This window comes from Trachurus japonicus, chromosome 11, assembly GCF_045865225.1.
Source record: "Trachurus japonicus isolate A0001 chromosome 11, Traja_1.0".
Taxonomy (NCBI): domain Eukaryota; kingdom Metazoa; phylum Chordata; class Actinopteri; order Carangiformes; family Carangidae; genus Trachurus; species Trachurus japonicus.
In genome coordinates this window covers 27,286,241-27,314,169 of record NC_140917.1, presented here as the reverse complement: position 1 = coordinate 27,314,169, position 27,929 = coordinate 27,286,241, and the positions used below count along the sequence as shown (strand labels likewise).

The 27,929-nt window shown below is 41.4% G+C and overlaps 1 protein-coding gene across 1 annotated transcript; it reads left to right on the top strand.

The window, feature by feature from the left end:
- The first annotated feature begins 1,098 nt into the window (after positions 1 to 1,098).
- dnah3 (dynein axonemal heavy chain 3) lies at positions 1,099 to 26,122 on the top strand. The gene is made up of 63 exons (XM_085792126.1): positions 1,099 to 1,190; positions 1,833 to 1,864; positions 2,113 to 2,214; positions 2,320 to 2,527; positions 2,673 to 2,718; positions 2,797 to 2,962; positions 3,060 to 3,252; positions 3,518 to 3,713; positions 4,039 to 4,164; positions 4,987 to 5,182; positions 5,315 to 5,494; positions 5,597 to 5,727; positions 5,804 to 5,909; positions 6,011 to 6,189; positions 6,291 to 6,475; positions 6,720 to 6,843; positions 7,083 to 7,236; positions 7,401 to 7,545; positions 7,667 to 7,878; positions 8,030 to 8,121; positions 8,247 to 8,361; positions 8,449 to 8,565; positions 9,049 to 9,228; positions 9,326 to 9,462; positions 11,119 to 11,320; positions 11,490 to 11,582; positions 11,760 to 11,870; positions 11,955 to 12,069; positions 12,175 to 12,373; positions 12,554 to 12,662; positions 12,760 to 12,873; positions 13,667 to 13,843; positions 13,975 to 14,066; positions 14,168 to 14,387; positions 14,502 to 14,636; positions 14,753 to 14,864; positions 14,961 to 15,202; positions 15,317 to 15,417; positions 15,548 to 15,653; positions 15,772 to 15,901; positions 16,000 to 16,236; positions 16,318 to 16,421; positions 16,493 to 16,787; positions 16,896 to 17,075; positions 17,160 to 17,283; positions 17,368 to 17,524; positions 17,616 to 17,759; positions 17,994 to 18,660; positions 18,756 to 18,921; positions 19,022 to 19,238; positions 19,341 to 19,523; positions 19,624 to 19,822; positions 19,900 to 20,413; positions 20,536 to 22,163; positions 22,249 to 22,474; positions 22,563 to 22,807; positions 22,981 to 23,097; positions 23,427 to 23,584; positions 23,836 to 24,003; positions 24,110 to 24,252; positions 24,392 to 24,596; positions 24,819 to 24,956; positions 25,043 to 26,122. The coding sequence occupies exons 2-63, from the start codon at positions 1,847 to 1,849 to the stop codon at positions 25,394 to 25,396; spliced, it is 12,135 nt and encodes a 4,044-aa protein (XP_085648252.1). The 5' UTR covers positions 1,099 to 1,190; positions 1,833 to 1,846; the 3' UTR covers positions 25,397 to 26,122.
- The last annotated feature ends 1,807 nt before the right edge of the window (positions 26,123 to 27,929 follow it).

The following is a 27,929-nucleotide window of genomic DNA, read 5'->3' as shown; positions in this document are numbered from 1 at the left end:
GACACTGAGGGCCTGTTCACGGTCGAAGGCCGTGTTTCATCTGTGTGTGTCTATCACCACTACCACAATAGTTATGAATGTGTTCAAGTTCACACATACAATGGTTTTATTTAATTTATTTAGGTATTTTAAATTTAATTTAATTGTTTATCTGTCTGTATTTCATTTATTTACTTATTTTTTATCAACGTCATCCACCCTGTTATTGCCTCCTCGTGTACTTGTATAATTTCTATTTTTACTTTCACTACATGGATAAGAGAAGGCACAGTATTCAGTATGTGTATAGGGTGACTGATGCAACAGTTGGGCGTGGCGGTTTCCTTTCTGATGTCTTTCTTACTTTTTGGGTGAGGACAGCCATGAGCTACATCATATGGGTGTGGATGGTGGTTTGTTTTTATTTCTGTTTCGATATCTGTGTGAATACAGAAAGCAGTATGTTGTCTATGTTTTGTTAGATAAAAATCAGTAAAATCTATTTTTTAAAAAGTTCACACAGTATTCAGACCCCCTTAAAAAAAAATAATCTTTTTTTTCTTCTTCTTTTTTTTTACTAGGCTATTTGTTACGTTGAAGAATCTTGGCAAGTTCTTTTTTTTTCCTCATCAATCTCCACTCAGTACCTCACAAGGACAGCCCAAGCTCAGAATTTTAGAAATGTTTGATTTTCATGGATTTCATGGATCAATTTTTCTGTTCTGATATGCACTACAGTCTATGGGTTGGCCTTATGCCCCCCTGCCCTGTGTGAGGCACATCCGAGGTGAGGCAGACATCTGTCGCTAGAGGGCACGATACAACCACTGACTGATGATGCTCTCAGGTAAACGATGAGGGCAGCCCACCAACTCAACCCAGGGCCCAGTCCTCACAATGTAATCTAACGGAACACCTCTGATGTCAACCATATACAGTCTATGATTTCAACACAAGTGCTACCAGTTGGTTGTGAGTGACTAATGATTATTTCTCACAGGAATGATCGACATATTATCGGGAGTCAGGCACGCGGGGCACCGCCCACCACAGCCTCTCTCACATAGTAACAAGGTAGTTGGTGTTACCATGGAGACGTTCCTGGATAACAACAGTGTTAGCAACGTGGTGGTTTTTCCTCAGTCACAGATCTGACAATGCGAAACTAAAACTCTGAGCAGATTAAAACAGCTCTGTTACTTCAACAGCAGGTAAGTGGTAGGTTAATACTAACACAATTAAACAGAGTTTGTTGCTGTCACGTAATGTTGACTGAGTTTTTGCGCAAAACATTTAAGCTAACATGTGAAAGAGTGAAGCTTTAACGTTACAGCGGCCGTGTGAAGGCAAAAGGTAACTGATATGGAAGCCCATCTCTGCCACTCGATGGGGAAAAAACTAAATCTAAATAATGAGATACTTTCTCAAAATAATGAGATATTAAGTCAAAAATAATGAGATACTAACTCAAAATTATTCCATAATGACTCAAAACTCATATCATATCGAATAACGTTAACGTTATGCAAATAATAACGTTAACGTTAAGTTAAGTTTGCTGTGTCTCAAAGCCACACTATATTCGATATGATGTGAGCTATTGCCTCACTGTTTTGACTTAGTATCTCATTATTTTTTGGATATCATCTCATTATTTCGACAAGTATTTCATTATTTTGAATTATTAGATGTTGTTTTATTTTTTTCCATCAAGTTGCAGGATGGACTTCTATGAACCCCACAGCTGTGTTGTCCCCGCTATCATTACGCCTTGCGGATGGTAATTGAATGGTCTATAGTTTTTCATTCATTCCTTAAAGTAATTTTTGTGTTTCCCCTTCTTTCACTAACAGAAAAACAGAGAAATATGGAACGACTGAAGCAGGTACTGTTAACCCACCTTATGTTTGAGACTGTTGGTTTGCAGTGGAAAAGTTGCATTTTCACTAAAGGAGGATTCAAGGATTTATCATAGATGAAGTATACAGAAAAAAAACATGTAAATGTGTTTTGATAGTATATGTAACTGAATACAGCTTTGTAACCAATTAGGCTACATCTCATGCTCTCTTAATTAAACCTATTTTAATCAATTGTCAAATAAGTGTCCCTGTGCCACCCTCTATACTGCAGATGGAGGATGACTCTATCTATAATATGAGTCAGAGAAGAGGCTATTCTGTTCCTCCACCTTTGCCCATGACTTGTAATGCTGAACCCTCAGAGCTGTATCAAGTAAGAATCTTATCACTGCCAGACATGAACCTTTTGCTCAAATATTTGGTAAGTTGGTAACTCTTATGTCACCATTTTAACATTGAGTCTGTTATTGTACCTCAGATGGTCTTGAAGCACAGCCATTACCCACCCATCCTCCAGACCAATTCATGGACAATGGCAATTCCTTTTAAAGAGCAGCGCCACCATCACACTCCCAGTGAATCTATTGCAAACAACTACAGCCCATGTGCTCAGGAACTGAAAATTAGGAAACTCCTGCAGAGACGACACACTCTCTCTCAACCCTTGGCAAAGTCAGGAAAGCCTTGTATCCTTTCACATTATTGGAAGCCATGCCGTCTTTGGGAAGTTTTGGAGGTTGCTATGTGATGATAATATGAATGTGAACCTTGATACTTTGATGCCTGTGTAAACTTCTCAGATTGTTTTTTTGATCTTAATGAACATGTTAGCAGCCATCCCACCTGGGAGGAAACAAGCGATTACACCAAGGAGAAGGTAGTGACCCCTTACAACAGCTTTTTATCATGCTCTTTTTCTTTAGGCACTTGATCTGAATTGTTCCTGCTTTCACAGGGATGCGTCCTCTCCTCGACTCACACCTCGACCAAAGTCTAGATCAAGAAATCTTTGCCCTCCCAGCAGTCAGCCTATGAGTCCTGAAGAGCAGCTGGATATCATACACACACAAGAGGAGAAGATGAGGGCCTTGCAACCAGAACCCAATGAGAGAGACCTTGAAGTGAATATTAGTGAATTCAGTATTGAAGTACAGTAGTCGGTTTCAAGTTGAGTGTCCTTTTTCTGACACATTGATGGTCTTGGTTTTACTCACACAGAGATACATGTACTACATCGTGACTGGTGTCCCCAGCTCTGTGCTGGCCCCACAGCCATGCCAGCAGATGATGAACATCTTGAGCCTGCTGCCTCCTGATACTGAGGATAGTAGCAAAAAGATCCACATTATGAGGGCTAACATGGAAGAGGAGGTCAAAAGAGATTATTACCTCAGCCTCAAGAAGAGCATAGGTATGAAACAATTATCTCTGTAATTCTGCTTTTTAGACACCCAAAGCATACACCAGTTTTACATTACAATTTTTTTTACACACATACAGTACAACACAGAATGTACGTCACCAAAACATTCAGCCGCATCGGCCCACCAGACATTGAGAGAAAAGGAAAAAAAAAAAGAAAAACATACATAGGAAAGGGGGGATGGATCCGTACAACATTTTATAGATCACTGTCAATCCATTGCACTTCTTTCTGTTTGCATTTTGTCTTCTAGTGGACTATATTTTGATAGACCCATCTGAGCGCCAGCGACTTTCCATATCCAGCATTGTTAGGCCTTTCCCAAGAAGGGTGATTCGTGCACCAGTGCCCTGGGCAGCTGGTTACAAGGAGGCCCATAAATGGCAAAACCAGCATCTATTTACTGTCAGTGATATTATGACCCTACTGCAAGATGTCTGGCTAAACAGGTAAAATACTGTCCATTTAGGGAATGGTATGGATTTTATTGTATTTTATCTGAATGAGTAAATGGTGTTGCCACGGTCATGGTTCATCCAGCTAATCTTGCACATATTCCTTGACAGTGAGATCACTAGAGCTTATGATGACACTTTGACACAGGAGACGTGGTGTCAGATACAACCACTAAATTCTATCTAGGCTCTGCATGGTGGTGTTAAGTTAAATTTTTGGTTGTCAGATTTGACAGACAAAAATACCAGGCTGATTTTAAAACATAACTGGAAGTAAAACCAAAAATGTGCCATTATACCTCATTAATTTTTTTTTCAGCTTCTCATCCTTGAGATTTGTCAGACTCGAGGACCTTTTCTCCAGCAGCCTCCCTCTCCTGCCATCTGAGTTTGAAGAGTTTGTCCAGAGACAGTGCCAAACCACCAGAGAAGAGCTGATCCAAAAGTGAGTAATGCTGGTTTACTTGATAGTCACGAAACAGAAAGTCTGTCAGTGACACAATGAGCTGATTTCCAGGCTTAATCATTGCAGTGTGTTCTCATTGTATAGGCCTGCAGTATGTACACGGCCAATACAGCTAATCCTGTTGTAGGCTTAGGCTCATGTTTCCAACTTGTCCACTTTGTCAGGGCCATGTCAGGCTGCCTTTCAGGGGATTGCTTTACACAACACCTCACTTGAGGATTGCATTGCATCTTTTGTTGTATGGCTGTTGTATAGCCTGTTAGTCCTTGTAGCAGCCCTGTAGAATAGCTGACTACATAATTGAAAAATGAGCCATCGTCATTTGTACAAATTGACCTCTGTTTGTTTATTTTCATGTTTGTAATTTGTACCCACTCAGATGCCATTATTCTACCATGGCTCAGTTTCCCGTGCCAGCCATAAACAATTCAGGGGGCATCATGGATCTCAGTGAGGCTGTCAGTACACGCCAGGGAATAGATTTAACATATAATAACTGTAATAACAAGTACATTTTGTGGGACTTTTATTGAGAGATTTTCAGAATATTACCACACATACTCTTCAACGGGAAAAAAAGATAACCCCCAGTCTTACTGTATGTGACAGAAGGAATTTGGCGGAGGTACACATTTGATTTAGATTTATGAATGTCGGGTTTCAATTATAAATTTTCCTGAATTTTTTTAATGGGTGAAGATTTGTTTTACACATTTTTTCACTCTGATCTTATCTTACTGTTCGCCCATATCTAATTACAATAAATAACTATTTTGCAAACTTTTTGCATTCATCTTCCAGGTGGCTGCCTCACTGTGCAACACTGTTTGACACCTACGAGGATCTGTGGTTGCCCCTCATGCCCATGCGTGAGCAGGAGGCTCCAGTCGCTGTCCAGGAGTTCTTCAACTGTGTGGCTGCTCTCATGTCATTACAGCTCCGAAGCCTTGTCATAGATTCATTAGAAGACCTGCTATATTTCTTCGCTATACATGAGGTTTGTTGAAATGGTTGTTGAAATGATGCGAGGTGGGCACCCAAACCTGCTGTTTGTTCCTCAGAAGAATTCAGACTGAACTGACCTTCCTGATCCTTTATCACCACCTATCCTCTGTTCTGTTTTCCTCAGAGGGGCAATGACTTTGGTAGGGTGTTTGATGAGACTAAGTATGTTCAGTCTCAGGTGCTGCTGGTTAAGCTAAAAGTGAATGAGCCTGACATTGACTTTAGTCCGAGCTTCCAGGAGTGTTGGGAGGTCATTGAGAGAGCCTTCCTGGAAATCATCAAGGGTGCAGAGAACCTACCAAGGGTAGAGTATTTCCTCAGTGCCCTCTGTCCATATGCATTGTTTTCTATAATTTTAGATAATACACATGCATGAAACATGTGACTGACATGCTTGTGTTTCTAGGTGGAATGTAACCTCTTTGCTGATGTCCAGAACTTGTATCTACGCACCATCAGACCTGACGAATCATTGGTCACAGACCTAATCAACAAGACTAAAGATGTTTTCAACAGGAACACAGTTGGGCCGATAAGGTTATGACATTTATCTGTCATTTGATTCATTTGATGATGTGTAAAGGAGCTGCTAACACTACATTTGATTCTTTAGGTATTTGAATGTGTATGAAAAGTACCACAATCTACTGGACAACTCAGCGAAGCAGGAGATATCAGCATTCCTCAAAGAGAAGCAGTCGTTAGAGGACTTCACCATGGTAATTAACCTTTCCATCTAAAATATAAACATTTAAAAAAATTTGGTGGCTATTACTGTCTACCTGCTTCACACAAATCTTCTCCTTTGCTCAATCTTCAGAAACTCGAGAGCCTTAATGACGTGCGAAAGGAGATTGCCTCACTCCGCATTATGGTGCCCCTGTCCCTATTGTGTCTGCATGCTGGCGAGCTGAATGAAGACCTGTGTGACCGTGCTCAAAGACTGAAAGACAAGATCATCATGTTTGAAGTGGAGGAGAACCGACAGCTGAACAAGGGGTGAGAGAAAACTGTGGTTTAGCGTACAGTATGCATTATTATATTTATGTCGGTTGCAACTTGCAAGTGACACAATGTTAACGACTATTGTCCCTACCCAGGATCTGTCAAAAGTATGAGGAGATCACTGAGACCGCCAGAAGCACCCCAGAAACCACAGAGGAGTTGGTGGCTCTCAACCAGTACCTTAAAAAGACCAAGGAGGTGACCGTTCACAAGCTGATAAATGAGATTGATGAAGCCACATACCGCCTCAGCTTCCTCCTGGACTATGCCACTCTACCATGTATGTGAAACATCTTGCAGTATTTGTAATTAGTGCAAACAAATTAAAAGTAATGGTCACAAATACAACTATAGATTATTATTTGTTTTTGGCCATTCACGTCCCATCCCCATGACAGTAGCTCAGTAATGCCATGAGGCAGATTCTTTACAGTAAACTTGGCACTTGGCAGTTTATTATTCATAAGATTTCAAAATATTCATAAGAAATTGCTGATGTATCTGTCTCTTTTCTTGTGCTCCAGCTGATGACTTGAGGCTGAACTCCCGAGTTTTTCTGTGGCCCAATGAGATTCTTAATGAGCTTGATGACAGCAAGATTCGTCTAGCCACCTTAAGAGAACAGGCCGAGGACTATCTCCAAAAGAGGTTAGAGAATAAACACACTCACTCAAAGGAGAGCACAATACCTGAATGTGGTGTTTAACACTTGTTTCTCCCTCTACATCCAGGCTCCTCACATTGACTGTCGTGTTTTTAAAAAAAATCAATTTCATTGCTTCACTCTTATAGTCTGCTCAGTGCTCACAGTGCTCTCTGACAAACTGAACTAACTGTAAAAGCTGACAACTGAAATAACGACTGTTGTCTCCATTTGTCTCTCTCAGGATTTTCACCTTTGAGCAGAGGCTGCAGGATGTGGACAAAGAGATACAGACCTTTAAGAGGAAAGAAATAAGTAACATTGAGGATATGAAGAACAATGTGGGCAATCTCTCTCAAATCACTGCCAACCTTGAGGGTGCTGTCACTGAACTAGAAGTAAGAGATACTGCTCTCTTAAAGGGGCAGACTAAAGTTCACATTCCAGACACCACAAATACACTAAAACGCATATGACCGAAATTTTAAAGCTCTGTCTTGATCCTGAAAACCACATTTCAGATGGTAACTGGAAACTGCTAATACCAGTGTAATTTCTACAGGACATCAACAAGGAGCAGACTTTGCTGGAGAGGGAACAGAGCCAGTTCCCCATGCTGCAAATTCTGATAGCTGACAAACAGCCATATGAACAGCTCTGGGGCACGGCACTAAACTTTCAGACCAAGTCAGAAGTGTGGATGAATGGTAGATAACAGACCCATTTCTATTTAATCAAAGCTACAGCATTTTGAATGCTCTAAATGGCTCTGGTGGCGTACAGTAGGTGCTAGCTATTGACGTACTTCCTTAACCATTTGATTCCTAGGTCCTTTTCTACAACTGGATGCTGAGAAAGTCTCTGATGAGCTGGACGGCATGTGGAGGACCATGTATAAACTGACAAAGTCTTTGTCTAATCTTCCTGGCCCTTGTCGTGTGGCCAAAAATTTCAAGAGCAAGATAGATAGGTTCAAGCAGCACCTTCCCATCCTGACAACCATCTGTAACCCCGGCATTAAAGAGCGCCACTGGGAGAAGGTCAGCTGAATCAATACTTTTTGCTTCATTAGATCATTGCACACTGATAGGAATCCAGTGTCAGATTCACTTTGTAAGGGCCAAGTGTCCTGCATCTCCTGTGATCCATGAAACGCGTGTGAATAATTCATGACACTTGGCCTGCCTACAGATTAGCGGCATTGTGGGTTTTGAAGTCAAACCAGATGTGAACAGCTCACTGATGACCATGTTGGACCTGGGGTTGTCCAACTTCTCTGAGAAGTAAGACACTTTAATTATAGCACACTGAAATTCATGTCAAGCTCAACATGATCGCATGATTAGAAAACCTTGGGTTGAAAAAAAAAAGCGCATTGATTTTCATGATTTTTCCTATTCGACCCTAGAATGGAAGAAATTGGAGCAGCAGCCAGTAAGGAGTATTCTCTGGAAAAGTCCATGGAGAAGATGCAAAATGAATGGACAGATCTTCATTTCTCTTTCACTCCATACAGAGACACCGTAAGAGACTGCAGTCAAAAAAGCTGCACCTGAATTTTTATACAGCATCAATCAGTTGTACTAAATGCATTTAATATTTAATCGCAGGGAACCAACATTCTATCAGCTGTGGATGAGATCCAATTGCTTCTGGATGATCACGTTATTAAAACACAGACCATGCGAGGTTCACCTTTTATTGGGCCAATAGAGGCAGAATGTAAGGTAAGATATGGCAACACAAAACATGTTTGGTCCACTTAAGACATTGACACAAGTAATGGGATAAAGCTTTAGCTCTGTAGGTCAGTGGAGGAGATATCATTAAATATCCCCTATGTCTTTGAATGAAAATGAAAGCACTTTCATGTTGCAACACAAGTAACAAAATTACCTGATCTGAATAAACACAACCTCAGCTGTGCCACTCTACCTTAAAGCTGCTTTGTTTGAAGTAAAAAAGATATGCGGTTTTGAGATGATTGTAGGCTCACTACACCATCCTTTAACTACAATTTATGAGCATTCTCAGCATTGTATTGTATAATTTTTACTCTTTTGCTCTAACTGAATATTTTTGTGTGTTCTTGTTTTAAGTTGATTGTGTATTTCTGCTTTTGTTTGATTTGTGTGGCTTTTTGTAAACTAAGCTTTAGAAAGAATGACACTATAACTTGATAGTTATTGTAATATTGTGATTTTCCCTAGAAATGGGAGGACAAGCTAGTGAGTATGCAGGACATTCTGGACTCCATGTTGAAGTGTCAGTCTACCTGGCTTTACCTTGAACCCATCTTCAGCTCTGAGGACATCATTGCCCAGATGCCTGAGGAAGGACGCAAGTTCGCCATTGTGGACGGCTACTGGAAGGATATTATATCGGAGAGCGTAAGATCCTCTTCAGACACACTTCCCTGTTGGCTGAGTTGGTATAAATGGATCTAATGCACTGTGCTTTTATTCCTTTGTCATTATACTAATCCAGGTTAAAGATACTCATGTGCTGGTGGCTACGGGCCAGCCCAACATGCTGGAACGCCTGCAGGAGTCCAATGTGTTCCTTGATGACATCCAAAAAGGCCTCAACACCTACCTGGAAAAGAAGAGACTCTATTTCCCAAGGTTTTATTTCTTTTTTTTCTTTTCTTTTTTTTGTGTATTTTTGGGCTTTTTATTGCCTTTAATCAGTAGCACAGTGGAGAGAGAGACAGGAAATGGGGAGGCAGAGAGGGGGAATGACATGCAGGAAGTTATACCACTGCCGCGTTTCCCAGATTTGTTAAGAAGCTCTTAGCGCTAAGATCTTCTTAGGAACGCTCTTAAGAACGCTGTGAAAGAAGAACGTGTTTCCCAGAGTCGTTCTTAGCTTAAGAAGATCTTTCACTAAGAAGGAAATGTAAGATCGAGCTGACCCACTCTTACGAGTCTTCTTAGCGACCAACGCTCACTTTTTCAAGGCAAATCAATATCACACTAAGCAAGATATTTAAACAGTGCACTAAAACATATTAAATTATGTGCCGAAATAAAAAATAAAGAGATAAAAAATAAAATAAGAACAATAATAAACTAAATATGAGGAATAACATGTGCTCTGCACATCAGGCACACAAATAAAATTAATCATCATGACTATCATTTATCATAACTTTTTACGCACACATCCACGTCCCATATCTGCATGAACATCAAAAACAACCGTTCTTAAATCAACCCCTAGTGTTGCTGTTGCATCGTGTTTTTACGCAGTGGGCAGCTTCTTGGTGTGGTGGGGGCATCGCAAGCAAGGGTCAGTGTCACGGAGTGTGGCAGCCGTGACACCGATCCTCCCGAGCCTATATACATATGTATAGCATTGATCATTCAATGATGATGAGAAAAGAAAAACGTGTTGACCACCAAAATGATTTTTTAGTGGGTGCATTCGAACCCAGACCACAGCAATGCTTCATCTTGCAGTGGGGATACTCTATCAAGTGAGCTATTTGCTACCTTGTGTTTTCATCTTTTCTAGAGTTGTCTGGCTGTAAACCAGCCAGCCCCTGCGCACGTTTTTAATTTTTATTTTCACTCACATCAATCACATGGTCACGCAGCCGTCTCGGCTGCATCATTACGCGGCTGTTCCGTGTCATCTATGGCCAGTCCGTCACTGCCTGTGACCAACGCGGCAACAACAGCGGAGAAGTTTCTAATCAGGCCCGCGGACACCGGGACCTGTGTTAACCCCGTGTTTGGCAAGTGGAAATCCCGTTTTCGGTTTATTCATTGCCCGTCGGTGCAGCTGCGTTTGTCACTGTGTGTGATTTATGCGTGTATTAGGTGGCGTGTAATATAATAATCGATTTGCCTGGCATCAATTGATTCAGTTTCAGTACTGTGGTGGTGGACAGCTCCCGTTAAGAGCTTCTTAAGAAGCTTCTTTGGCGTGATCTTAAGGTTCTCCTAAGAAGGCAGTTAAGAACGCATCTGGGAAACACCCGTATCTTAGCACTCCTTCTTAGCCAAACCCTTCTTAAGAGCCTTCTTACGTCCTTAAGAAAGATCGAATCTGGGAAACGCGGAGTTAGTTACAGTAGTTAGACTAGACTAGACTACTCTCTTTGAAAGCCAAATTGCTATTAATGAACAACTCAAACTTCTTAAATTACATGGTGTGTCAGTCAGTTGCAAAACTGTTTAGGAGTTCAGTACATCTGAATGTGAAAACAGAATGCTATGAAATTTAGCCCCAGATGGCAGTTCTGTCAAGTGTTTGTTTCTTTATTTCTCCCCCAGGTTCTTCTTTCTGTCAAACGATGAGCTGCTTGAGATCCTGTCACAAACCAAAGACCCGCTGTGTGTACAGCCTCACCTGAAAAAGTGCTTTGAGGGCATTGCCAAGCTGGAGTTCACCGAGGACATGGCAATCATTGGCATGATCAGCTCTGAGAAGGAGACCATCCCCTTCACAGACAAGATTTATCCAGCCCAAGCCAAGGTACCAGACCGACAGTGTTCATCTCAACTGTCAGCAGCTGTTTAATTCATTTTTAGATTAAACAGACATATGTGTCATGCCTATTTATTTTATATTCTTCTTATATTTCTAACTTGCTAAAAACTATTTTTATAATAAAATAAATAAATAATAAACATTTTATTTTTAGGGTATGGTAGAGAAGTGGCTGCTGCAGGTGGAGAACCTAATGCTGAAAAGTGTTCAACATGTCATCCATCAAGGAGTTCTTCAGTATGCTGAGGTATTTAGAGACATCGCTTTATTACAAGTATGATATTGAGGTTTAGTTATGACTATTATAGTATCATATCAGGGGAATGTTTTTTGTTTTTTTTGTTATGACACTAGTCATCAGTTCTTTGGAGTAGTATTCAAATGTGGGCTAAGTGTGATGATTCTCTTCACATTCATCCTGTAGATGCCCAGGAAGAAGTGGGTGTTGCAGTGGCAAGGCCAAGTTGTCATTTGTGCATCGTCCATCTTTTGGACGAGTGAAGTGTCAGAAGCCATCCAAACCAACACCCTGCCTGTCAGTCTTTAGAGCCACTCATACATTTGCTGCTAATCAGCACGTTCTGTAGCCTAATACATGTTCTGAATCTCACTTCCAAAGGCCTACGTACAGCAATGTAATGCCCAGATTGCTGACATTGTGGAGCTAGTGCGTGGGAAGCTCCCAGGAGGGGCAAGGATGACCCTTGGTGCCCTTACTGTGATTGATGTTCATGGTAATATCTATATGTCACATTATTTTCTCAGTTCAATATCACATTTCAAAATGATGCAGTCTATTCTCATGATTATGATCAAATCTGTTTCCTTTCCCCTCCTAGCTCGAGATGTCGTCGTGAAACTAGCAGAGGATCAGATCTCCTCACTCAATGATTTTGCATGGATTTCTCAGCTGCGCTACTTCTGGGAGGACGGAGATGTGATGCTGCGCATGATCACTACTTATTTGAAATATGGCTATGAATATCTGGGAAACTCCCCTCGTCTGGTCATCACACCACTTACAGACCGCTGCTACAGGTAAATTACAGTAAATAGTCCTTTTATGTATAGATGGAAGGCTGCAAAAACAGAATATCATGGCAAGAATTAAGCTGATTAAAACAAACTGTAACCTCTAAAGTTAATTCAAACGTCCAAGATGTGAAGTCCTTTCATATTATACGTATATACAGTATATCATTTGGTCACATGCTACAGAACTCTGATGGGGGCTCTGAAGTTGAACTTAGGAGGAGCTCCTGAGGGTCCTGCTGGAACTGGCAAAACTGAGACCACAAAAGATCTTGCAAAAGCTTTGGCTAAACAGGTATACTAAAACTGCACCTAGTAAAACACTGAGCCACATTTTATTTTTGTTTTTCTATTTTCTTAATGGCGACATTAAAGCTATAATTTGTTTGTAGTGTGTGGTTTTTAACTGTTCCGACGGTCTGGACTACAAAGCCATGAGCAAGTTCTTCAAAGGATTGGCTCAGTCTGGAGCTTGGGCCTGCTTTGATGAGTTCAATCGTATTGAAGTGAGTATTATCATTGTTTTTGTGATCAAATATGTGTAACAAATTGGATCATTTGAAGCTCAGCAGGCTGTAGAGATTTTCCTTTCATATTAAACTGTTTCATCAGAGAAACTGACAGATTGCAACTCATGCAAAAATACTGCTGCTACAGAAAACAAGGTTTTATATAACTATTTTTGAATGAGCTCTATGTGCAGCTCCCCTACTTCCTGAATTTAAGGCAGGTCTTTTATTTCCTGTCTTACATTATTGGACAAACTGATTAATCCAGGTGTGTCTGACCATTGTGACTACTCAGACACACCTGGATTAATCAGTTTGTCCAATAATGTAAGACAGGAAATAAAAGACCTGCCTTAAATTCAGGAAGTAGTGGAGCTGTGCATAGAGCCCATTACAGGGAGTAAACTTTTCTTAGATTATATTTTTCTCAGGGATTTTAAAGCTCTGTGTGGATTTTCACCTTTTTGATAGTATATCTGTTTGTTAAATCTGATCTTTATTTACAAAAATCATCATGTTGTAGGTATTGATCTTAATGTTGTCTTTGTGTTGTCTCTGAGTAAAATACATTTAAGTTCAATGTCATGAAATTGGTTTAAATGATGTTGATATAAATAATTGATGATGATAATAATGAATACCATTGTGGCTATTTCTCATTCACACTGCATTGATTGTCTGAACTCAAAGCACTGATTTTCGAAAGCATTTGGATTATTTATTAGGTCTATTGCAATACATATTCAATGCATGTTTTCAAGGTGACTGAGTGTTTGTGTGTGTGTTACAGGTGGAGGTGCTTTCTGTGGTGGCCCAGCAGATCCTCTGCATACAACAGGCTATTGCCAAGGATCTGAAGACCTTCCTGTTTGAGGGGACAGAGCTGTCCCTCAACCCAACCTGCTCTGTCTTCATCACCATGAACCCTGGTTATGCTGGCAGGGCCGAACTCCCCGACAACTTGAAGGTACATCACTGCAGCACTGCACTGTGGTGTTAAACATCACTAAATGGAATGACCTCTAACAAGGATGACTATATGAGTAAAGGACAATACATTTTTGAACTGGATATATACAAGTCCATCTTGCCTTGCAGGCTCTTTTCCGCACAGTGGCTATGATGGTTCCAGACTATGGTCTCATTGGAGAGATCTCACTATACTCCATGGGCTTCATTGAATCTCGCAGGTATGAGTGAAAAATGACTGCCTCACAGTATTTTTTAAATGAGTATATTGTTCTCTGAGCAAAAATCATATACCAAAGCAAACCTCTTATCTTACTGTCAGTCTGGCCCAGAAGATTGTGGCCACCTACCGATTGTGCTCGGAGCAGCTGTCCTCCCAGCACCACTATGATTACGGTATGCGAGCGGTGAAGTCTGTGCTGACTGCAGCCGGGAATTTAAAGCTGAAGTACCCAGAAGAGAACGAGAGTGTGCTTTTGCTCAGGGCACTGATGGACGTCAACATGGCCAAGTTTCTGTCACAGGATGTGCCCTTGTTCCAGGTGACAGGTCTTAATCATAAATCCAGTTGCAGCCACTGTGTGTTTTCCTTTTCTGCGTGTGCTCTCACTTGGTTCATTAATTATTCTTTTCCTTTATCCTGCTGTCACCCACAGGGTATCATCTCTGATTTATTCCCCGGGATTGTCCTTCCAAAACCAGACTACGATCTCCTCCTCAAGGCTCTCAATGACAACATTGCTAAGCTCAACCTTCAGTCTGTCCCGTGGTTTATTGGCAAAATTATCCAGGTACCAAGGAGAACTGTTGCCTTTCATTGCTTAAAACGTGCATATAAAAGTTGTTTGGCCAGTTGTTATACTTTATCCACATAAATCCACTGTGCTTGTGATTGTCTACTGTATAGGTGTATGAGATGATGTTGGTGCGGCATGGCTTTATGATAGTAGGAGAACCTCTTGGAGGAAAAACCTGTGCTTATAAAGTCCTGGCTGCTGCCCTTGGAGACCTTTACAAAGGTTTGTTTACCATTCAACAAGCCAGTAACACATACTGCCTGAAAAAAACTTTTATTTGATTGATATGATTTCATTTCTTTGTAATTTGTTATTTAGCCAAGTTGATGGAGGAGTTTGCAGTGAGTTATTGTATCATCAACCCCAAGGCCATCACTATGGGCCAGCTGTATGGCTGCTTCGATCCGGTCAGCCACGAGTGGTCTGATGGTGTGCTGGCCGTCTCCTACAGGGATCAGGCAATCTCCACCTCTGACAATCGTCAGTGGATTATTTTTGATGGGCCCATTGATGCTGTCTGGATTGAAAATATGAATACTGTGCTGGATGACAACAAGAAGGTACTGTACATGTTTATGTTTGGTGTGGATGTTCTCGGTTTGTAAAGGATTTGTCATTTGCTTTACCACACTCAGACAAAAAGCTTCAGTCTTATACACTCTGTTCTCCACTAGCTCTGTCTGATGAGCGGTGAGATCATCCAGATGAGTTCAAAGATGAGTCTGATCTTTGAAACTGCTGATCTGGAACAAGCATCCCCAGCTACTGTCAGCAGGTGAGCAACACAGACAGCGGCTGCACTTGCAACAGTAGTACAGTAGGAGTAAATCCTAATCAGGCATATTAAAAACTTTCAGATGAAGTTAATGTTTTCTGGTTTTTTGAATGTAATACTATATTTAAAGGTGTGGAATGATCTACATGGAACCTCAACAGCTGGGCTGGACTCCTCTCAGAGACTCTTACATGAACACACTACCTGAAAGCCTCGACACAGAACATAGAGAGCTGGTGAAATTACAAGCATTGATTTGCTCAATGGTGGTCATTTATGGTTTTGATGATTTCAGGTCCTTTAAAATCTCCTATGATGCACGTTCTTCTTCTTTTTTGGTCTCAACATCCACAGATCATAGATCTTTTCGATTGGTTAGTTCAGCCCTGTCTGGACTTCATTGACAACGAGTGTCGTTTTGTGGTTCAAACGTCTCCCATGCACTTGGCCAGTAGTCTCATGAAGTTGTACAGTTGCCTGATGGGTTAGCAAACACATTTTATTCAAAATTGATCAAATGTGATTCATTTCTATTTATCAGTGTGTTTGTTCACACCCCGGTCCCATCCATTCTATATTCAGATGAGATATCTGCATCAGGAACTGATGGCAGAGAGAGTATGTCCAGCCAGCAGATAACCCTGTGGCTGCAGGGCCTGTTTCTGTTTGCCGTTGTGTGGACTCTGGGTGGAACCGTCACCGGGGACAGTCGTAAGAAGTTTGATATCTTCTACCGCAATCTGATCATGGGCATGGACGAAGAGCACCCTCGACCTAAGAGTATTAAACTCAAAAAGAACAACCTCTTCCCTGAGAGAGGTGACAACATTTAAGTTTTTAGATAAATCAGAATTGACTATTATATTATATTAGAAATGATTGATGCTTATATTTATGCAGGGAGTGTGTATGACTACTACTTCCATAAGGATAGACAAGGGCAGTGGAATGTATGGACTGATTCAATCACAAATGAAGAGAACGCCATCGCTGATGGAGCCAATGTGAGTATATCTCAGTCGCAGATGTTATCGCTTTCAGCCATTTTCCCCGAAACTCAAATTTTCTTCACCAGGTCTCAGACCTCATCATTCCAACCATGGAGACGGCACGTCAGCTTTTTTTCTTGCGTACCTACCTGGCACATGAAATACCCATGCTGTTTGTTGGGCCCACTGGTACTGGCAAATCTGTCATCAACAATGGCTTCTTGGTCAAGCTGCCTAAGGAGCAGTACACACCAAACTGTATCAACTTCTCAGCCCGCACCTCAGCAAATCAGACCCAAGATATCATCATGGCAAAGCTGGACAGAAGAAGGAAGGGCGTGTTTGGACCTCCTGTGGGGAAGAAGTGTGTCGTCTATGTTGGTAAATGGATGGTTTCTTATCAGATTTTACAAAATCGATATGACACAGTAAGAAGTATTTAAAGGATATTTACTTTTGAGTGTTCACATTGTTATTTCTTCTCCATAGATGACTTGAACATGCCAGCTAAAGAAATCTATGGTGCCCAGCCCCCAATTGAACTGCTAAGGCAGTGGATTGACCATCGCCACTGGTATGACAAGAAGGACACCTCAGTACTGAACATTGTGGATGTGCTGTTTATGTCAGCGATGGGTCCTCCTGGTGGTGGGAAGAATGACATTACAGGTACGTTGAACTTCTGCAATATCAGCAACTATAAGCAACACGATAAAAGGTTTATTTTGAATAACAAGACATTTGAAATGCTAGGTCGCTTCACACGGCATTTGAATGTCGTCTCAATTGATTGCTTCGATGATGAAACACTGACCAAGATATTCAGCTCCATCACTGACTGGCACTTCAGTAAAGGATATGACTCCTCTTTCTGCAGGTAACTATTTTAACATCATTTTGATTGTTTTATAGAGGAGAAATGAATTATCTTTGTAACAAAAGATTTTGACCTATGTCCTAGGTTAGGCAAGATCATGGTGCAGGCCACCATGGCAGTCTATAAGGATACCATAGACAGTTTCCTTCCCACTCCATCTAAATCCCACTACATCTTCAACTTGAGAGACTTTGCTCGAGTGATACGAGGCGTACTCTTGGCTCCACACACGCACTTGCAGGTAAGAATAAAAACAGTTGTGAAATGCCTAAATTAGTTGTTGTGAATTGCTCTAAGAACTCTTCTTTATGTGTTTTGGCCATTTTTGTCAGGATGGAGACAAACTCATCCGTCTGTGGATCCACGAGATCTACCGTGTTTTCTATGACCGACTCATTGACAGTGAAGACAGAGAGATATTTTTTGACATCGTCAAAGAGAGAACGTCAAACTGCTTCAAGCAGAGTGTGGAAAAGGTGTGTTCACACACACACAGTGATAGAAAAATTAGGTAGTATTAAGACTAAATCTGGTACGATACATGTCTTGCGTGGATGAGATTAATGGTTTTTGAATTAAAACAACTAAATAATAATAATAAACTAAGCCATATTTTTCAGGGTCAGATCAAAAACATGAACAAACTGTGGACTACAGATATAAACTTAAGCTCTTATGTTTAATTCTAAATCTCTTCTATTTTTGTCTAGCTCCTGAGCCATCTCAGTCTAGATGGCAAGGTAGACGATGAGAACATCCGTAGCTTGTTCTTCGGTGATTATGCCAATCCTGATGCTGATGTTAAGGCCTATGATGAAATCACAGACTTGAGTGCCTTGCAAGAAGTAATGGAGTTCTACCTGGATGAGTACAACAACTGCAGCAAAGCCCCCATGTCTCTTGTAATGTTCAAGTTTGCCATCGAGCACATTTCCCGCATCTGCCGTGTACTGAAACAAGACAACGGACACCTTCTGCTCGTTGGTATCGGTGGCTCAGGACGTCAGAGTGCCACAAAGCTTGGCACCTTCATCAACGATTACGTTTTGTTTCAGATTGAGCTAACCAAAAATTACAGCATGACAGACTGGCGAGATGACATTAAGCGGATGATGATTAAAGCAGGCATTGAGGGCAAGAGCTTAGTGTTCCTGTTTAACGACAGCCAAATAAAGGATGAGGCCATGTTGGAAGACATCAACATGCTGCTTAACACAGGTGATGTCCCTAACATCTTTGCTGCTGATGAACGAGCTGACATCATTGACAAAGTGCAAGGAATCGCCCGGATGGAAGGCAAAAAGATTGATGCTACTCCACTTTCAATGTACAACTACTTTATTGACCGTGTGAAGGCGAACCTTCATATTGTGCTAGGTAGGCATCTTACCATGTCACTTAATTTAACAATTTTTTTTTTTTTTTTTTTTTTAGTTTTAAGAAGTACTTGTAACTGCCATTCTATTCAACAGCTATGAGTCCCATTGGTGATGCATTTAGGAACCGTCTTAGGATGTTCCCCTCCCTTATTAACTGCTGCACCATCGACTGGTTTCATGCATGGCCAAAAGATGCTCTTGAGATGGTGGCGCACAAGTTCCTTGAGGATGTGGAAATGGAGAATGAAATAAGACTAGAGTAAGGACATGAATATGGATGAAGAAAAGTCATATTTGTTCCAGTTGTAACACCATGCAGTTGGCTTACAACTTTGTTTTTCTTTTTTTCTGTGTCTCAGGGTGGTGGAGATGTGCAAGACCTTCCAGACAGGTGTTGGGGAGTTGTCTGAAAGGTACTTCTCCAGATTAAGAAGGCACAACTATGTCACGCCAACCTCCTACCTTGAACTCATCCTGACCTTCAAGACTCTGCTCAATATTAAGAGGAATGAAGTTAACAATGCAAAGAAACGCTACATTGTTGGTCTCCAGAAATTGGACTTTGCCGCTTCTCAGGTGATTCCCCCTTTAAAGTCACAGTATCACAAATGTGAACTTATTTCTCTGAACAAATTAATGATTAATACCACTTGTGATAACTCCATACTGTGTTTACAGGTATCAGTGATGCAGCAGGAGCTGACAGACTTGAAGCCGGAGCTCATCCTGACGTCAGCAGAAACAGATAAGATGATGATTAAGATAGAGGGTGAAACAGTGGAGGTGGACGCTAAGAAAGAGTTAGTGTCTGCTGATGAGAAAGTGGCTAATGAAGCCGCAGCTGCAGCAAAAGCCATTAAAGTATGCATGCATTTCAGGAGCAATGGTACATTTTGTAAACAAATTATTGTCAGTGTATTGGTTTGGCATTTACCTACTGATAATGGTATTTGTCTTTCAGGATGAGTGTGAAGGAGACCTGGCAGAGGCGATGCCTGCCTTGGAAGCTGCTCTGTCAGCCCTGGACACCTTAAAACCTTCAGACATTACAGTAGTTAAGTCTATGCAGAACCCACCTGGTCTAGTCAAACTAGTCATGGAGTCCATCTGTATCATGAAGGGCATCAAACCTGAGAGAAAACCGGATCCAAGTGGCTCAGGTAAGATTTACACACTTTAAGAGAATGATGTTCCTAGTATGGATGGTAAGATTAATTGTTATGTCTTTGTGTTACAGGCAAGATGGTTGAAGACTTCTGGGGTCCCTCTAAGAAGCTCCTAGGTGACCTGAAGTTTTTGGATGGTCTCAAAGCTTACGATAAGGATAACATTCCTGCCGCTAACATCAAGAAAATCAGAGACAAATATATTGACAACCCCGAATTCCAGCCCTCTGTTATTAAAAATGTCTCTTCGGCTTGTGAGGGTCTCTGTAAATGGGTGCGAGCAATGGAAGTATATGAACGTGTAGCCAAAGTCGTAGCCCCCAAGAAGGAGAGATTGAATTTGGCTGAGGAGGAGCTGGGTGTACAGATGGAAATGTTGTCTGTGAAGAGAGCTGAGCTTAAAGAAGTAGAGGATAGACTACAGAGCCTGAATGATGACTTTGCTGCCATGATTGCCAAGAAGAACGAGCTGGAAGACAACATTGAATTGTGCGGTCAGAAGCTGATCAGAGCAGAGAAACTGATAGGAGGACTGGGAGGAGAGAAAGACAGGTGGACGGAAGCTGCCAGGCAGCTAGGGATTAGGTATATCAAGATTTATATATACATATACTCTGTATTATATTGTTTGTCATTACTCATGATTGTGGAGTGGCGCGTCTCAAGTTTAATATTAATCAGATGTATGTTGTATTTCCCCTCTACAGATACACCAACCTGACAGGTGACATACTCCTCTCCTCGGGAACTGTGTCTTACCTCGGGGCGTTTACAGTAGACTACCGTATAGAGTGCCAGGAGCAGTGGCACCGCCTGTGCCAAGAGAAGGAAATCCCCTGCTCAGAAGACTTCACCCTCAGCAACACCCTGGGTAACCAGGTGTCCATCAGGGCTTGGCAGATTGCTGGGTTGCCAGTGGACTCATTTTCAACAGACAATGGTATCATTGTGTTTAACTCCCGCCGCTGGCCCCTAATGATTGACCCTCAGGGTCAAGCAAACAAGTGGGTCAAAAACATGGAGAAAGCTAATAAGCTTTCTGTCATCAAACTGTCAGATGGAAACTATGTGAGAATCTTGGAGAACTGCATCCAGTTTGGTACACCTGTTCTTTTAGAGAATGTCGGAGAGGAACTGGATCCTGTACTTGAACCTGTGTTGCTGAAGCAGACCTTCAAACAGCAGGGTGTGGAGTACATGAAAATAGGAGAAAATATTGTGGAATACTCTAAAGACTTTTTGTTCTACATGACCACGGGGCTGAGGAACCCCCACTACCTTCCTGAGGTGGCTGTCAAAGTCTGTCTGCTGAACTTTATGATCACTCCACAAGGTTTACAGGACCAGCTTTTAGGGATTGTAGCAGCCAAAGAAAAACCTGAGCTGGAAGAGAAGAAGAATCAGCTCATTCTGGAGAGCGCTGCCAACAACAAGCAGCTGAAGGAAATTGAAGATAAGATCCTACAAGTACTCTCCTCTTCTGAAGGGAACATCCTAGAGGACGAGACTGCAATTAAGATCTTGTCTTCATCCAAGATCCTCTCTGAGGAGATTTCTGAGAAGCAAAAAATTGCCAGTGTCACTGAGAAAGAGATTGATGACACTCGCATGGGCTACCGTCCTGTGGCTGAGCACTCCTCCATTTTGTTTTTCTGCATCTCCGAGTTGGCCAACATCGAGCCTATGTACCAATACTCCCTGACCTGGTTCATCAACCTCTACCTGTATTCCATTGCAGACAGTGTGAAGAGTGATGATGTGGATGAAAGAATTGACAACATTGTGGAGCACTTCACCCTCTGCATCTATAATAATGTGTGCCGGTCACTTTTTGAGAAGGATAAGCTGCTCTTCTCCCTGCTGCTCACTGTTGGCATCATGCAGGGGAAGGGCCAGGTTGATGACCAAGTCTGGCGCTTCCTCCTAACAGGTGGCATTGCTTTGGATAATCCATATCCCAACCCTGCACCAGAGTGGCTGTCTGACAAAGCTTGGTCTGAGATCGTCAGGGCCTCCAAACTTCCAAATTTGGATGGTTTTTTTGAACATGTCCAAGACAACATCTCAAAATGGAAGGAGCTTTATGATTCAGGAACTCCCCATAAGGACCAGTTTCCTGACCAGTGGAGTGAAGTGGTCGGGATGGACCGAATGATTTTGATCCGATGCTTCAGGCCAGATAAACTGGTTCCAGCAGTGCAGGATTTTATTGTAGATAACATGGGACAGGCTTACATTGAACCACCTACCTTTGACCTGGGAGAGAGCTACAAGGATTCAAACTCCTGCTCTCCTCTTATCTTTATTTTGTCACCAGGATCTGATCCAACTGCCGGTAATTATCCAAAGACAAGTGCCCTTCTATCCTAATGTTGTTTTGAACAGCACGTCTTTAATACAGCATTGTGATGTTCCTTTAGGTCTGCTGAAGTTTGCTGATGACTTAGAAATGGGGGGAAGTAAGACCCAAACCATTTCCCTTGGGCAGGGACAGGGACCCATAGCAGCTCAAATGATTGACAAGGGAATCAAACAGGGCACCTGGGTGGTACTGCAGAACTGCCACCTGGCCACCAGCTGGATGCCCGCTTTGGAGAGGATCTGTGAGGAAACCATCACCCCAGAGAACACACACACTAACTTTAGGTAACAGACTCTACACAGTGAGCTTCACTGGAACATGTCCATACCTAATGAAGACAATGAAGGTAAGACTCTCTTCTCTTCTTCCTAGGTTGTGGTTAACCAGTTATCCATCCGACAAGTTTCCAGTCAGTATCCTTCAGAATGGACTGAAGATGACCAATGAGCCGCCCAAAGGAATAAGAGCCAACCTGTTGCGCTCCTACCTGAGTCACCCCATCTCTGACCCCGCCTTCTTTGTCAGCTCCAAGAAACAAACCATCTGGCAGAAGTTCCTGTTTGGTCTCACCTTCTTCCATGCTCTAGTACAGGAGAGGAGGAACTTTGGACCTCTTGGTGAGGCCTATAGTAAACTATATTTTCATCAGCTATTTATTTTTACTCTTTTTTTTTTATTTTGAAGGATTATTTTTTTCTATATATTCTGGATTCCAATTTTTCTATCTTTAGGTATAGTCTATTAAGCTATGTCTAATGTGCTTTGCTATTTGTCTCCATTCTGTCTTAAGGTTGGAATATTCCCTATGAGTTTAATGAGTCTGACCTGAGGATCAGTATGAGGCAGATCCAGATGTTCCTGGATGAGTATGTTGAAGTTCCACTTGAAGCCCTCGCGTACCTTACAGGTTAGAGTTTCATTGCTGTTAACATCATTTTACACCAGTGACACAGGCAGACGTGCAGATTGGTCAACCTTAAATCACAGATTATATGATCATATAGGATGGTTTAAGGGTTAAGGCTGTATGCTAGTGTTATATTTTATCCTTTTAGAGTTGAAGAATTAGTATTTATCTTATAATATTTATTGTCTGGGTACCTCGGAGCTCAAGGGCAGACAAGTTTAATGATCCCTCTACATTAAGCTGTGCTAAGATGATTTAAGTGTCACACATACAGTACAGCATACCCTTTCATCTTTGGTTTTGATAGTTGCTTTCATGTTTTTTCACAGGTGAATGCAATTATGGAGGCAGGGTGACAGATGACAAAGACCGACGCCTGCTGCTCTCACTCCTGTCCATCTTCTACAGTTGGGAGCTGATAGAGCAGGAATGTTACCGCGTGTGTGAAGGGGATCTGTATTACATCCCAGCTCATGGCCCCTATCAGGTACTGCCAGAGCTCTGGTCAATTCCTAAATAATGCTGCAGTGTACATTGTCAGTAATGATTTGACATAAATATAAGCTTAGATTTCAGACCAACCATTTAGATGTTGATAATATTTGTCTAGAATAAAATCTAGACAATGTCCTGCCTTGAGGACACACTGTTGAAGATCAGTGTTATAAGACAAGTAATAATATAATCATTCTGTCTGATATAGACATTTTATTTTTTTAATGATATTCTTTATTCCAGACGTATGTTAACTACGTTCGCAGTCTACCGATTTGTGCCGATCCTTGTGTGTTCGGGCTTCACAGCAACGCTGACATCACAAAGGATAATCAGGAGACCAATCAGCTCCTGGATGGAGTACTCCTAACTCTGCCCCGGCAGATGGGAGGCGGGGCTAAGTCTCCTCAGGTTTGCACTCGATGCAGTCTGAAGCATTCAGACTTTTATTTTACACTCATGGTTTATTTCCCTGAGGAAACGTGTGTAAACCTTCTGTCTTCTGTTTGTGTTGTAGGAAGTGGTGGATGAGCTTGCAGATGACATCCTGTCCAAGCTGCCAGCCGACTTTGACATACAAATGGTGATGGATAAATACCCGGTCATGTATGAGGAGTCGATGAATACTGTTTTGAGGCAGGAATTAATCCGCTTCAACAGGTACTGGTTGCTACGTAATTTACTATTCAGCTTGCAAGATACCAGCTTTAATTATGAATAACTTAAATGTTCATCTGCATGTCTGTGAAGGACACACTCATGAAATCCATTAATAATTGATCTCTCATTCCCCGTGCAGACTAACACATGTGGTGCGGGTCAGCTTGGTAAACATCCGAAAAGCTTTGAAGGGCCAGATTGTTATGTCTGCTGAACTGGAGAACGTCTTTACCAGCATGCTGTTGGGCAAGGTGCCGGTGATGTGGGCAGCCAAGTCATACCCGTCCCTCAAGCCAATGGGAAGCTACGTGACTGATCTGTTGGCCAGGCTGCAGTTCCTACAAGTAAGAATTATGGTTGTACGAGGTCACACAGACCTTGAGTGAAGGGAACACATTTGAAATATGACTCCCGAGATGAATGAAGCACATACTAAGTAGCAATCTAACTGTATATGTAGGAAACGACCAAATGTGACCTCAGACCAGACTAATTCATTGGATATTTTAAAAGTACTACTGGTGCTTGTGCTTTCTATAAATGATCTTTCATGTGTGTTTTGACAGGATTGGATAGATAATGGTCCACCTACAGTCTTCTGGCTGTCTGGTTTTTACTTCACCCAGTCTTTCCTCACTGGAGTGTCACAGAATTATGCCAGGAAGTACACCATCCCCATAGACTACATCGGCTTTGAATATGAGGCATGAAATTTACATTTTTCTCAGTGTTTTTTGCTCATATAAAATTATTTTTGGCGTCAATATTCATGCTGTGAGTTGTGTTTCAGGTAACCAAAGAGGAGAACAACATGGATGAGAAGCCAGAGGATGGAGCCTATATTAAGGGCCTTTTCATGGAGGGTGCACGCTGGGACAGGGAGAACATGGTCATCGGAGAGTCCCTCCCCAAGATCCTGTTTGACTCCTTGCCCATCATCAAGCTTAAACCTGGTGAAATGGCCAAGTTTAAGCATGACAACATTTACGTTTGTCCCATTTACAAAACCAGCGCTCGCAGAGGGACCCTGTCCACCACAGGTCACTCCACCAACTACGTCCTGTCCATCGAACTACCCTCTGACAAGCCACAAAAACACTGGATAAACCGTGGCGTGGCATGCCTCTGCCAGCTGGACACCTAATAATAGAAACAATAGACTTTGTACGTAAACTGTTAAACTATTGTGTATGCCAAAGAAATGCCTTTGTGTTTACATCCAAACATAGAATGGACAAGTCTTGAAGAAGTAACTGTTGTTGTTTATACTGAATCCAGAGCTCTAATGGGAGAGTATCACTTTCAGTTTTCAAATACTGTATATTACCTATGTGGCCATGACATTTTTGAATGAAATGACAGAAGAAATATTATATTTTAGATATTGTATATTATAAATGTGACTTAGTATGTCTATAATAACCTGCATTATATGTTCATTCTTTTGAGTTAATAAATTCACTCATTAGCTTCATGGAGTAAAGTGTTGAGTATACCCAGGGTCAGTTATAACAATGGCTAACGCACTTGTGACTTACAATGTCTCAGTACAATCATCGTCCCTCTCCTACGCAGTAACAATATATGTTGTGTGAATGTATACAATTCATTTTAAAACTAGGAAACACTAAGATGAAGTGTTTGTACTCATTCTAGTTAAAATGACAAGTAACTGGTGGCATTGTTGGATAAGAAAAAACAGTTGGTGCTGATGTATGTTTACACTATGATGCACTTTATTCTACGAGTTTATTTTATTTACGGTTGTATTTTTTCACAATAGGTGGTTGGTTACTCTAAAGATGTAAAACTTGTTAATAAAAAAAACATGATGTCAAAAATATTGGATAAATGTCAGTATCTAACAACAGCTGTACCCTAGGTCAGTTATCTGTTTGATATGCAAGTGCATATCAAACAGTGATATGCTGGACTTTATGTTCCAGATTAAATCTGGAACATGAGGTCTGTACATTATTTATTTTGATGGTTAGAATAATAATGGTAATCAAATTTGATAATGCACAAGTGCAAACTTGACACAGCAGAAAATACCTCACAGGTCCACTAACTGTGTGGTCTGAAACCAAACAGTAGATGGCAGCAAAGGCAAACCAGGAGTTTACTGGGGTCTGAAAAGTAAAAAAAAAAAAAAAAAAGTGGCTGATGATACCAACAAAACCATCAAGTCTTGGCTTCTGCCACAAGATTTTTTATTTAACTGATTTATAGTCTGAATTGTGGGTGCCAAAAATCTACCTAATTATAATTTGGAGTCTGTATGCAGTTGGAAATGTTTTGAGAGCATGGCTTATGGGAAATAAAGTTCTTCATTTTGATGACTGATCTGGCAATAAACACTGATGTTGCCAATAATGTCACAGAAATTGCTGCACCTACCTCACCACCCTTGATTGAAGTTTGTTGAAGAGCATCAGTAATATAATGTAATGGATAATAGCAATTTTCTGTCCTGACAAGCAGATTCACCACAGAGTTGCTGAGACGCTGAGGTTTAGAACAGGATTAATGCTGCTCTCTTCATTATAGGCCATACATTGTGACACTGGATGCCTCAAATCACCACTGAGTCCAGTATGACAAACCTTTTGTGGAAAAGAAGGTGTTTACATTAAAACCCTGCTGGTACAGTTTCTCATCCTTGGGCCTATAACTTTAGATCAGATGGCTGGTGAATGGTGCTGCTGGGCTGATGCTGTATTTATGTCCACACTGCTTCATGTTCTGTGTAGTCAGCATTTGTGGGTTCAAACATAATTCACCAGAATTCAGCTGCTGCATCAATACACACCCTAGATTATAGTCCATAAAATATCGCAGCATTAAATCTATATATTATAAAAATGCACCTGATGGAAGTTCCTGCAGTGTGTGCTCTTAACTCCAGAGTGTGTTTAGAGGTGTGTGGGAGCCAGAGCTATAACCCTATCTCAAGGTTAGGCACCTTCTATGACGAAGAGCTCAATGTTCGAAACCTTGTCTCGTTTTTATGTAGTCCTCTAATAAATTTGTAAACTTTGAGAGCATACAGTGTGGCGAGTCCCCTTCTTCTTTCAGGGACTTTCTATGGCCATAACTTTGGGGTTAAGTTTGACCTCAGCTCCAGTTTTCACTTAGACAAGCCTGCAGCCTGTGGTCCTATCCTGCTTTTACAACTGCAATGTCATCTGACATAATCACTAAACACACAAATGAAAGACAAAAACTGAGCTTTAAAAAATCTCTAAGAGAGAAAGGTAAGTGAGTCATTTTTTTGGATAATTGAGTTTATTACACTCAATATCGAAAGGAAGAGGATAACAAGCAGCAAAGATCTGAGGCCACTGGATTAAAGCCCATATGAGTCATGTTTTACCAGATTTACCACCTTATACAGCTCACAGCCTCTGCAGTAATACATCTGTTTGATATTTGGTCAAGCAAAGCTTTGTTAGTGAGAACCTTTCTCTCTTTCCTCCCCCTCTCCTGCCCTCTCTGCTAGAGGTTTCATATCTTAAGTCATTCCATTTCCTTTAGTAATAATGATACTAGTAGTTTCTTTTTTTGTAATGGAGGTGAGGCTCAGTATAAGTGGTCCTTTTCCTCCCTGCTGTTCCTGAGCGGCTAGGAAATTAGAACAGTTTGGTAGATTGTGCCTCGGCGCTCCTCTGACCAGT

Coding starts and splice junctions, on each gene's coding strand:
- dnah3 (XM_085792126.1), top strand. Junction 8,122..8,246: donor TTGTCCAACTTCTCTGAGAA/GTAAGACACTTT, acceptor ATTCGACCCTAG/AATGGAAGAAATTGGAGCAG. Junction 17,760..17,993: donor TCAAGCAGAGTGTGGAAAAG/GTGTGTTCACAC, acceptor ATTTTTGTCTAG/CTCCTGAGCCATCTCAGTCT.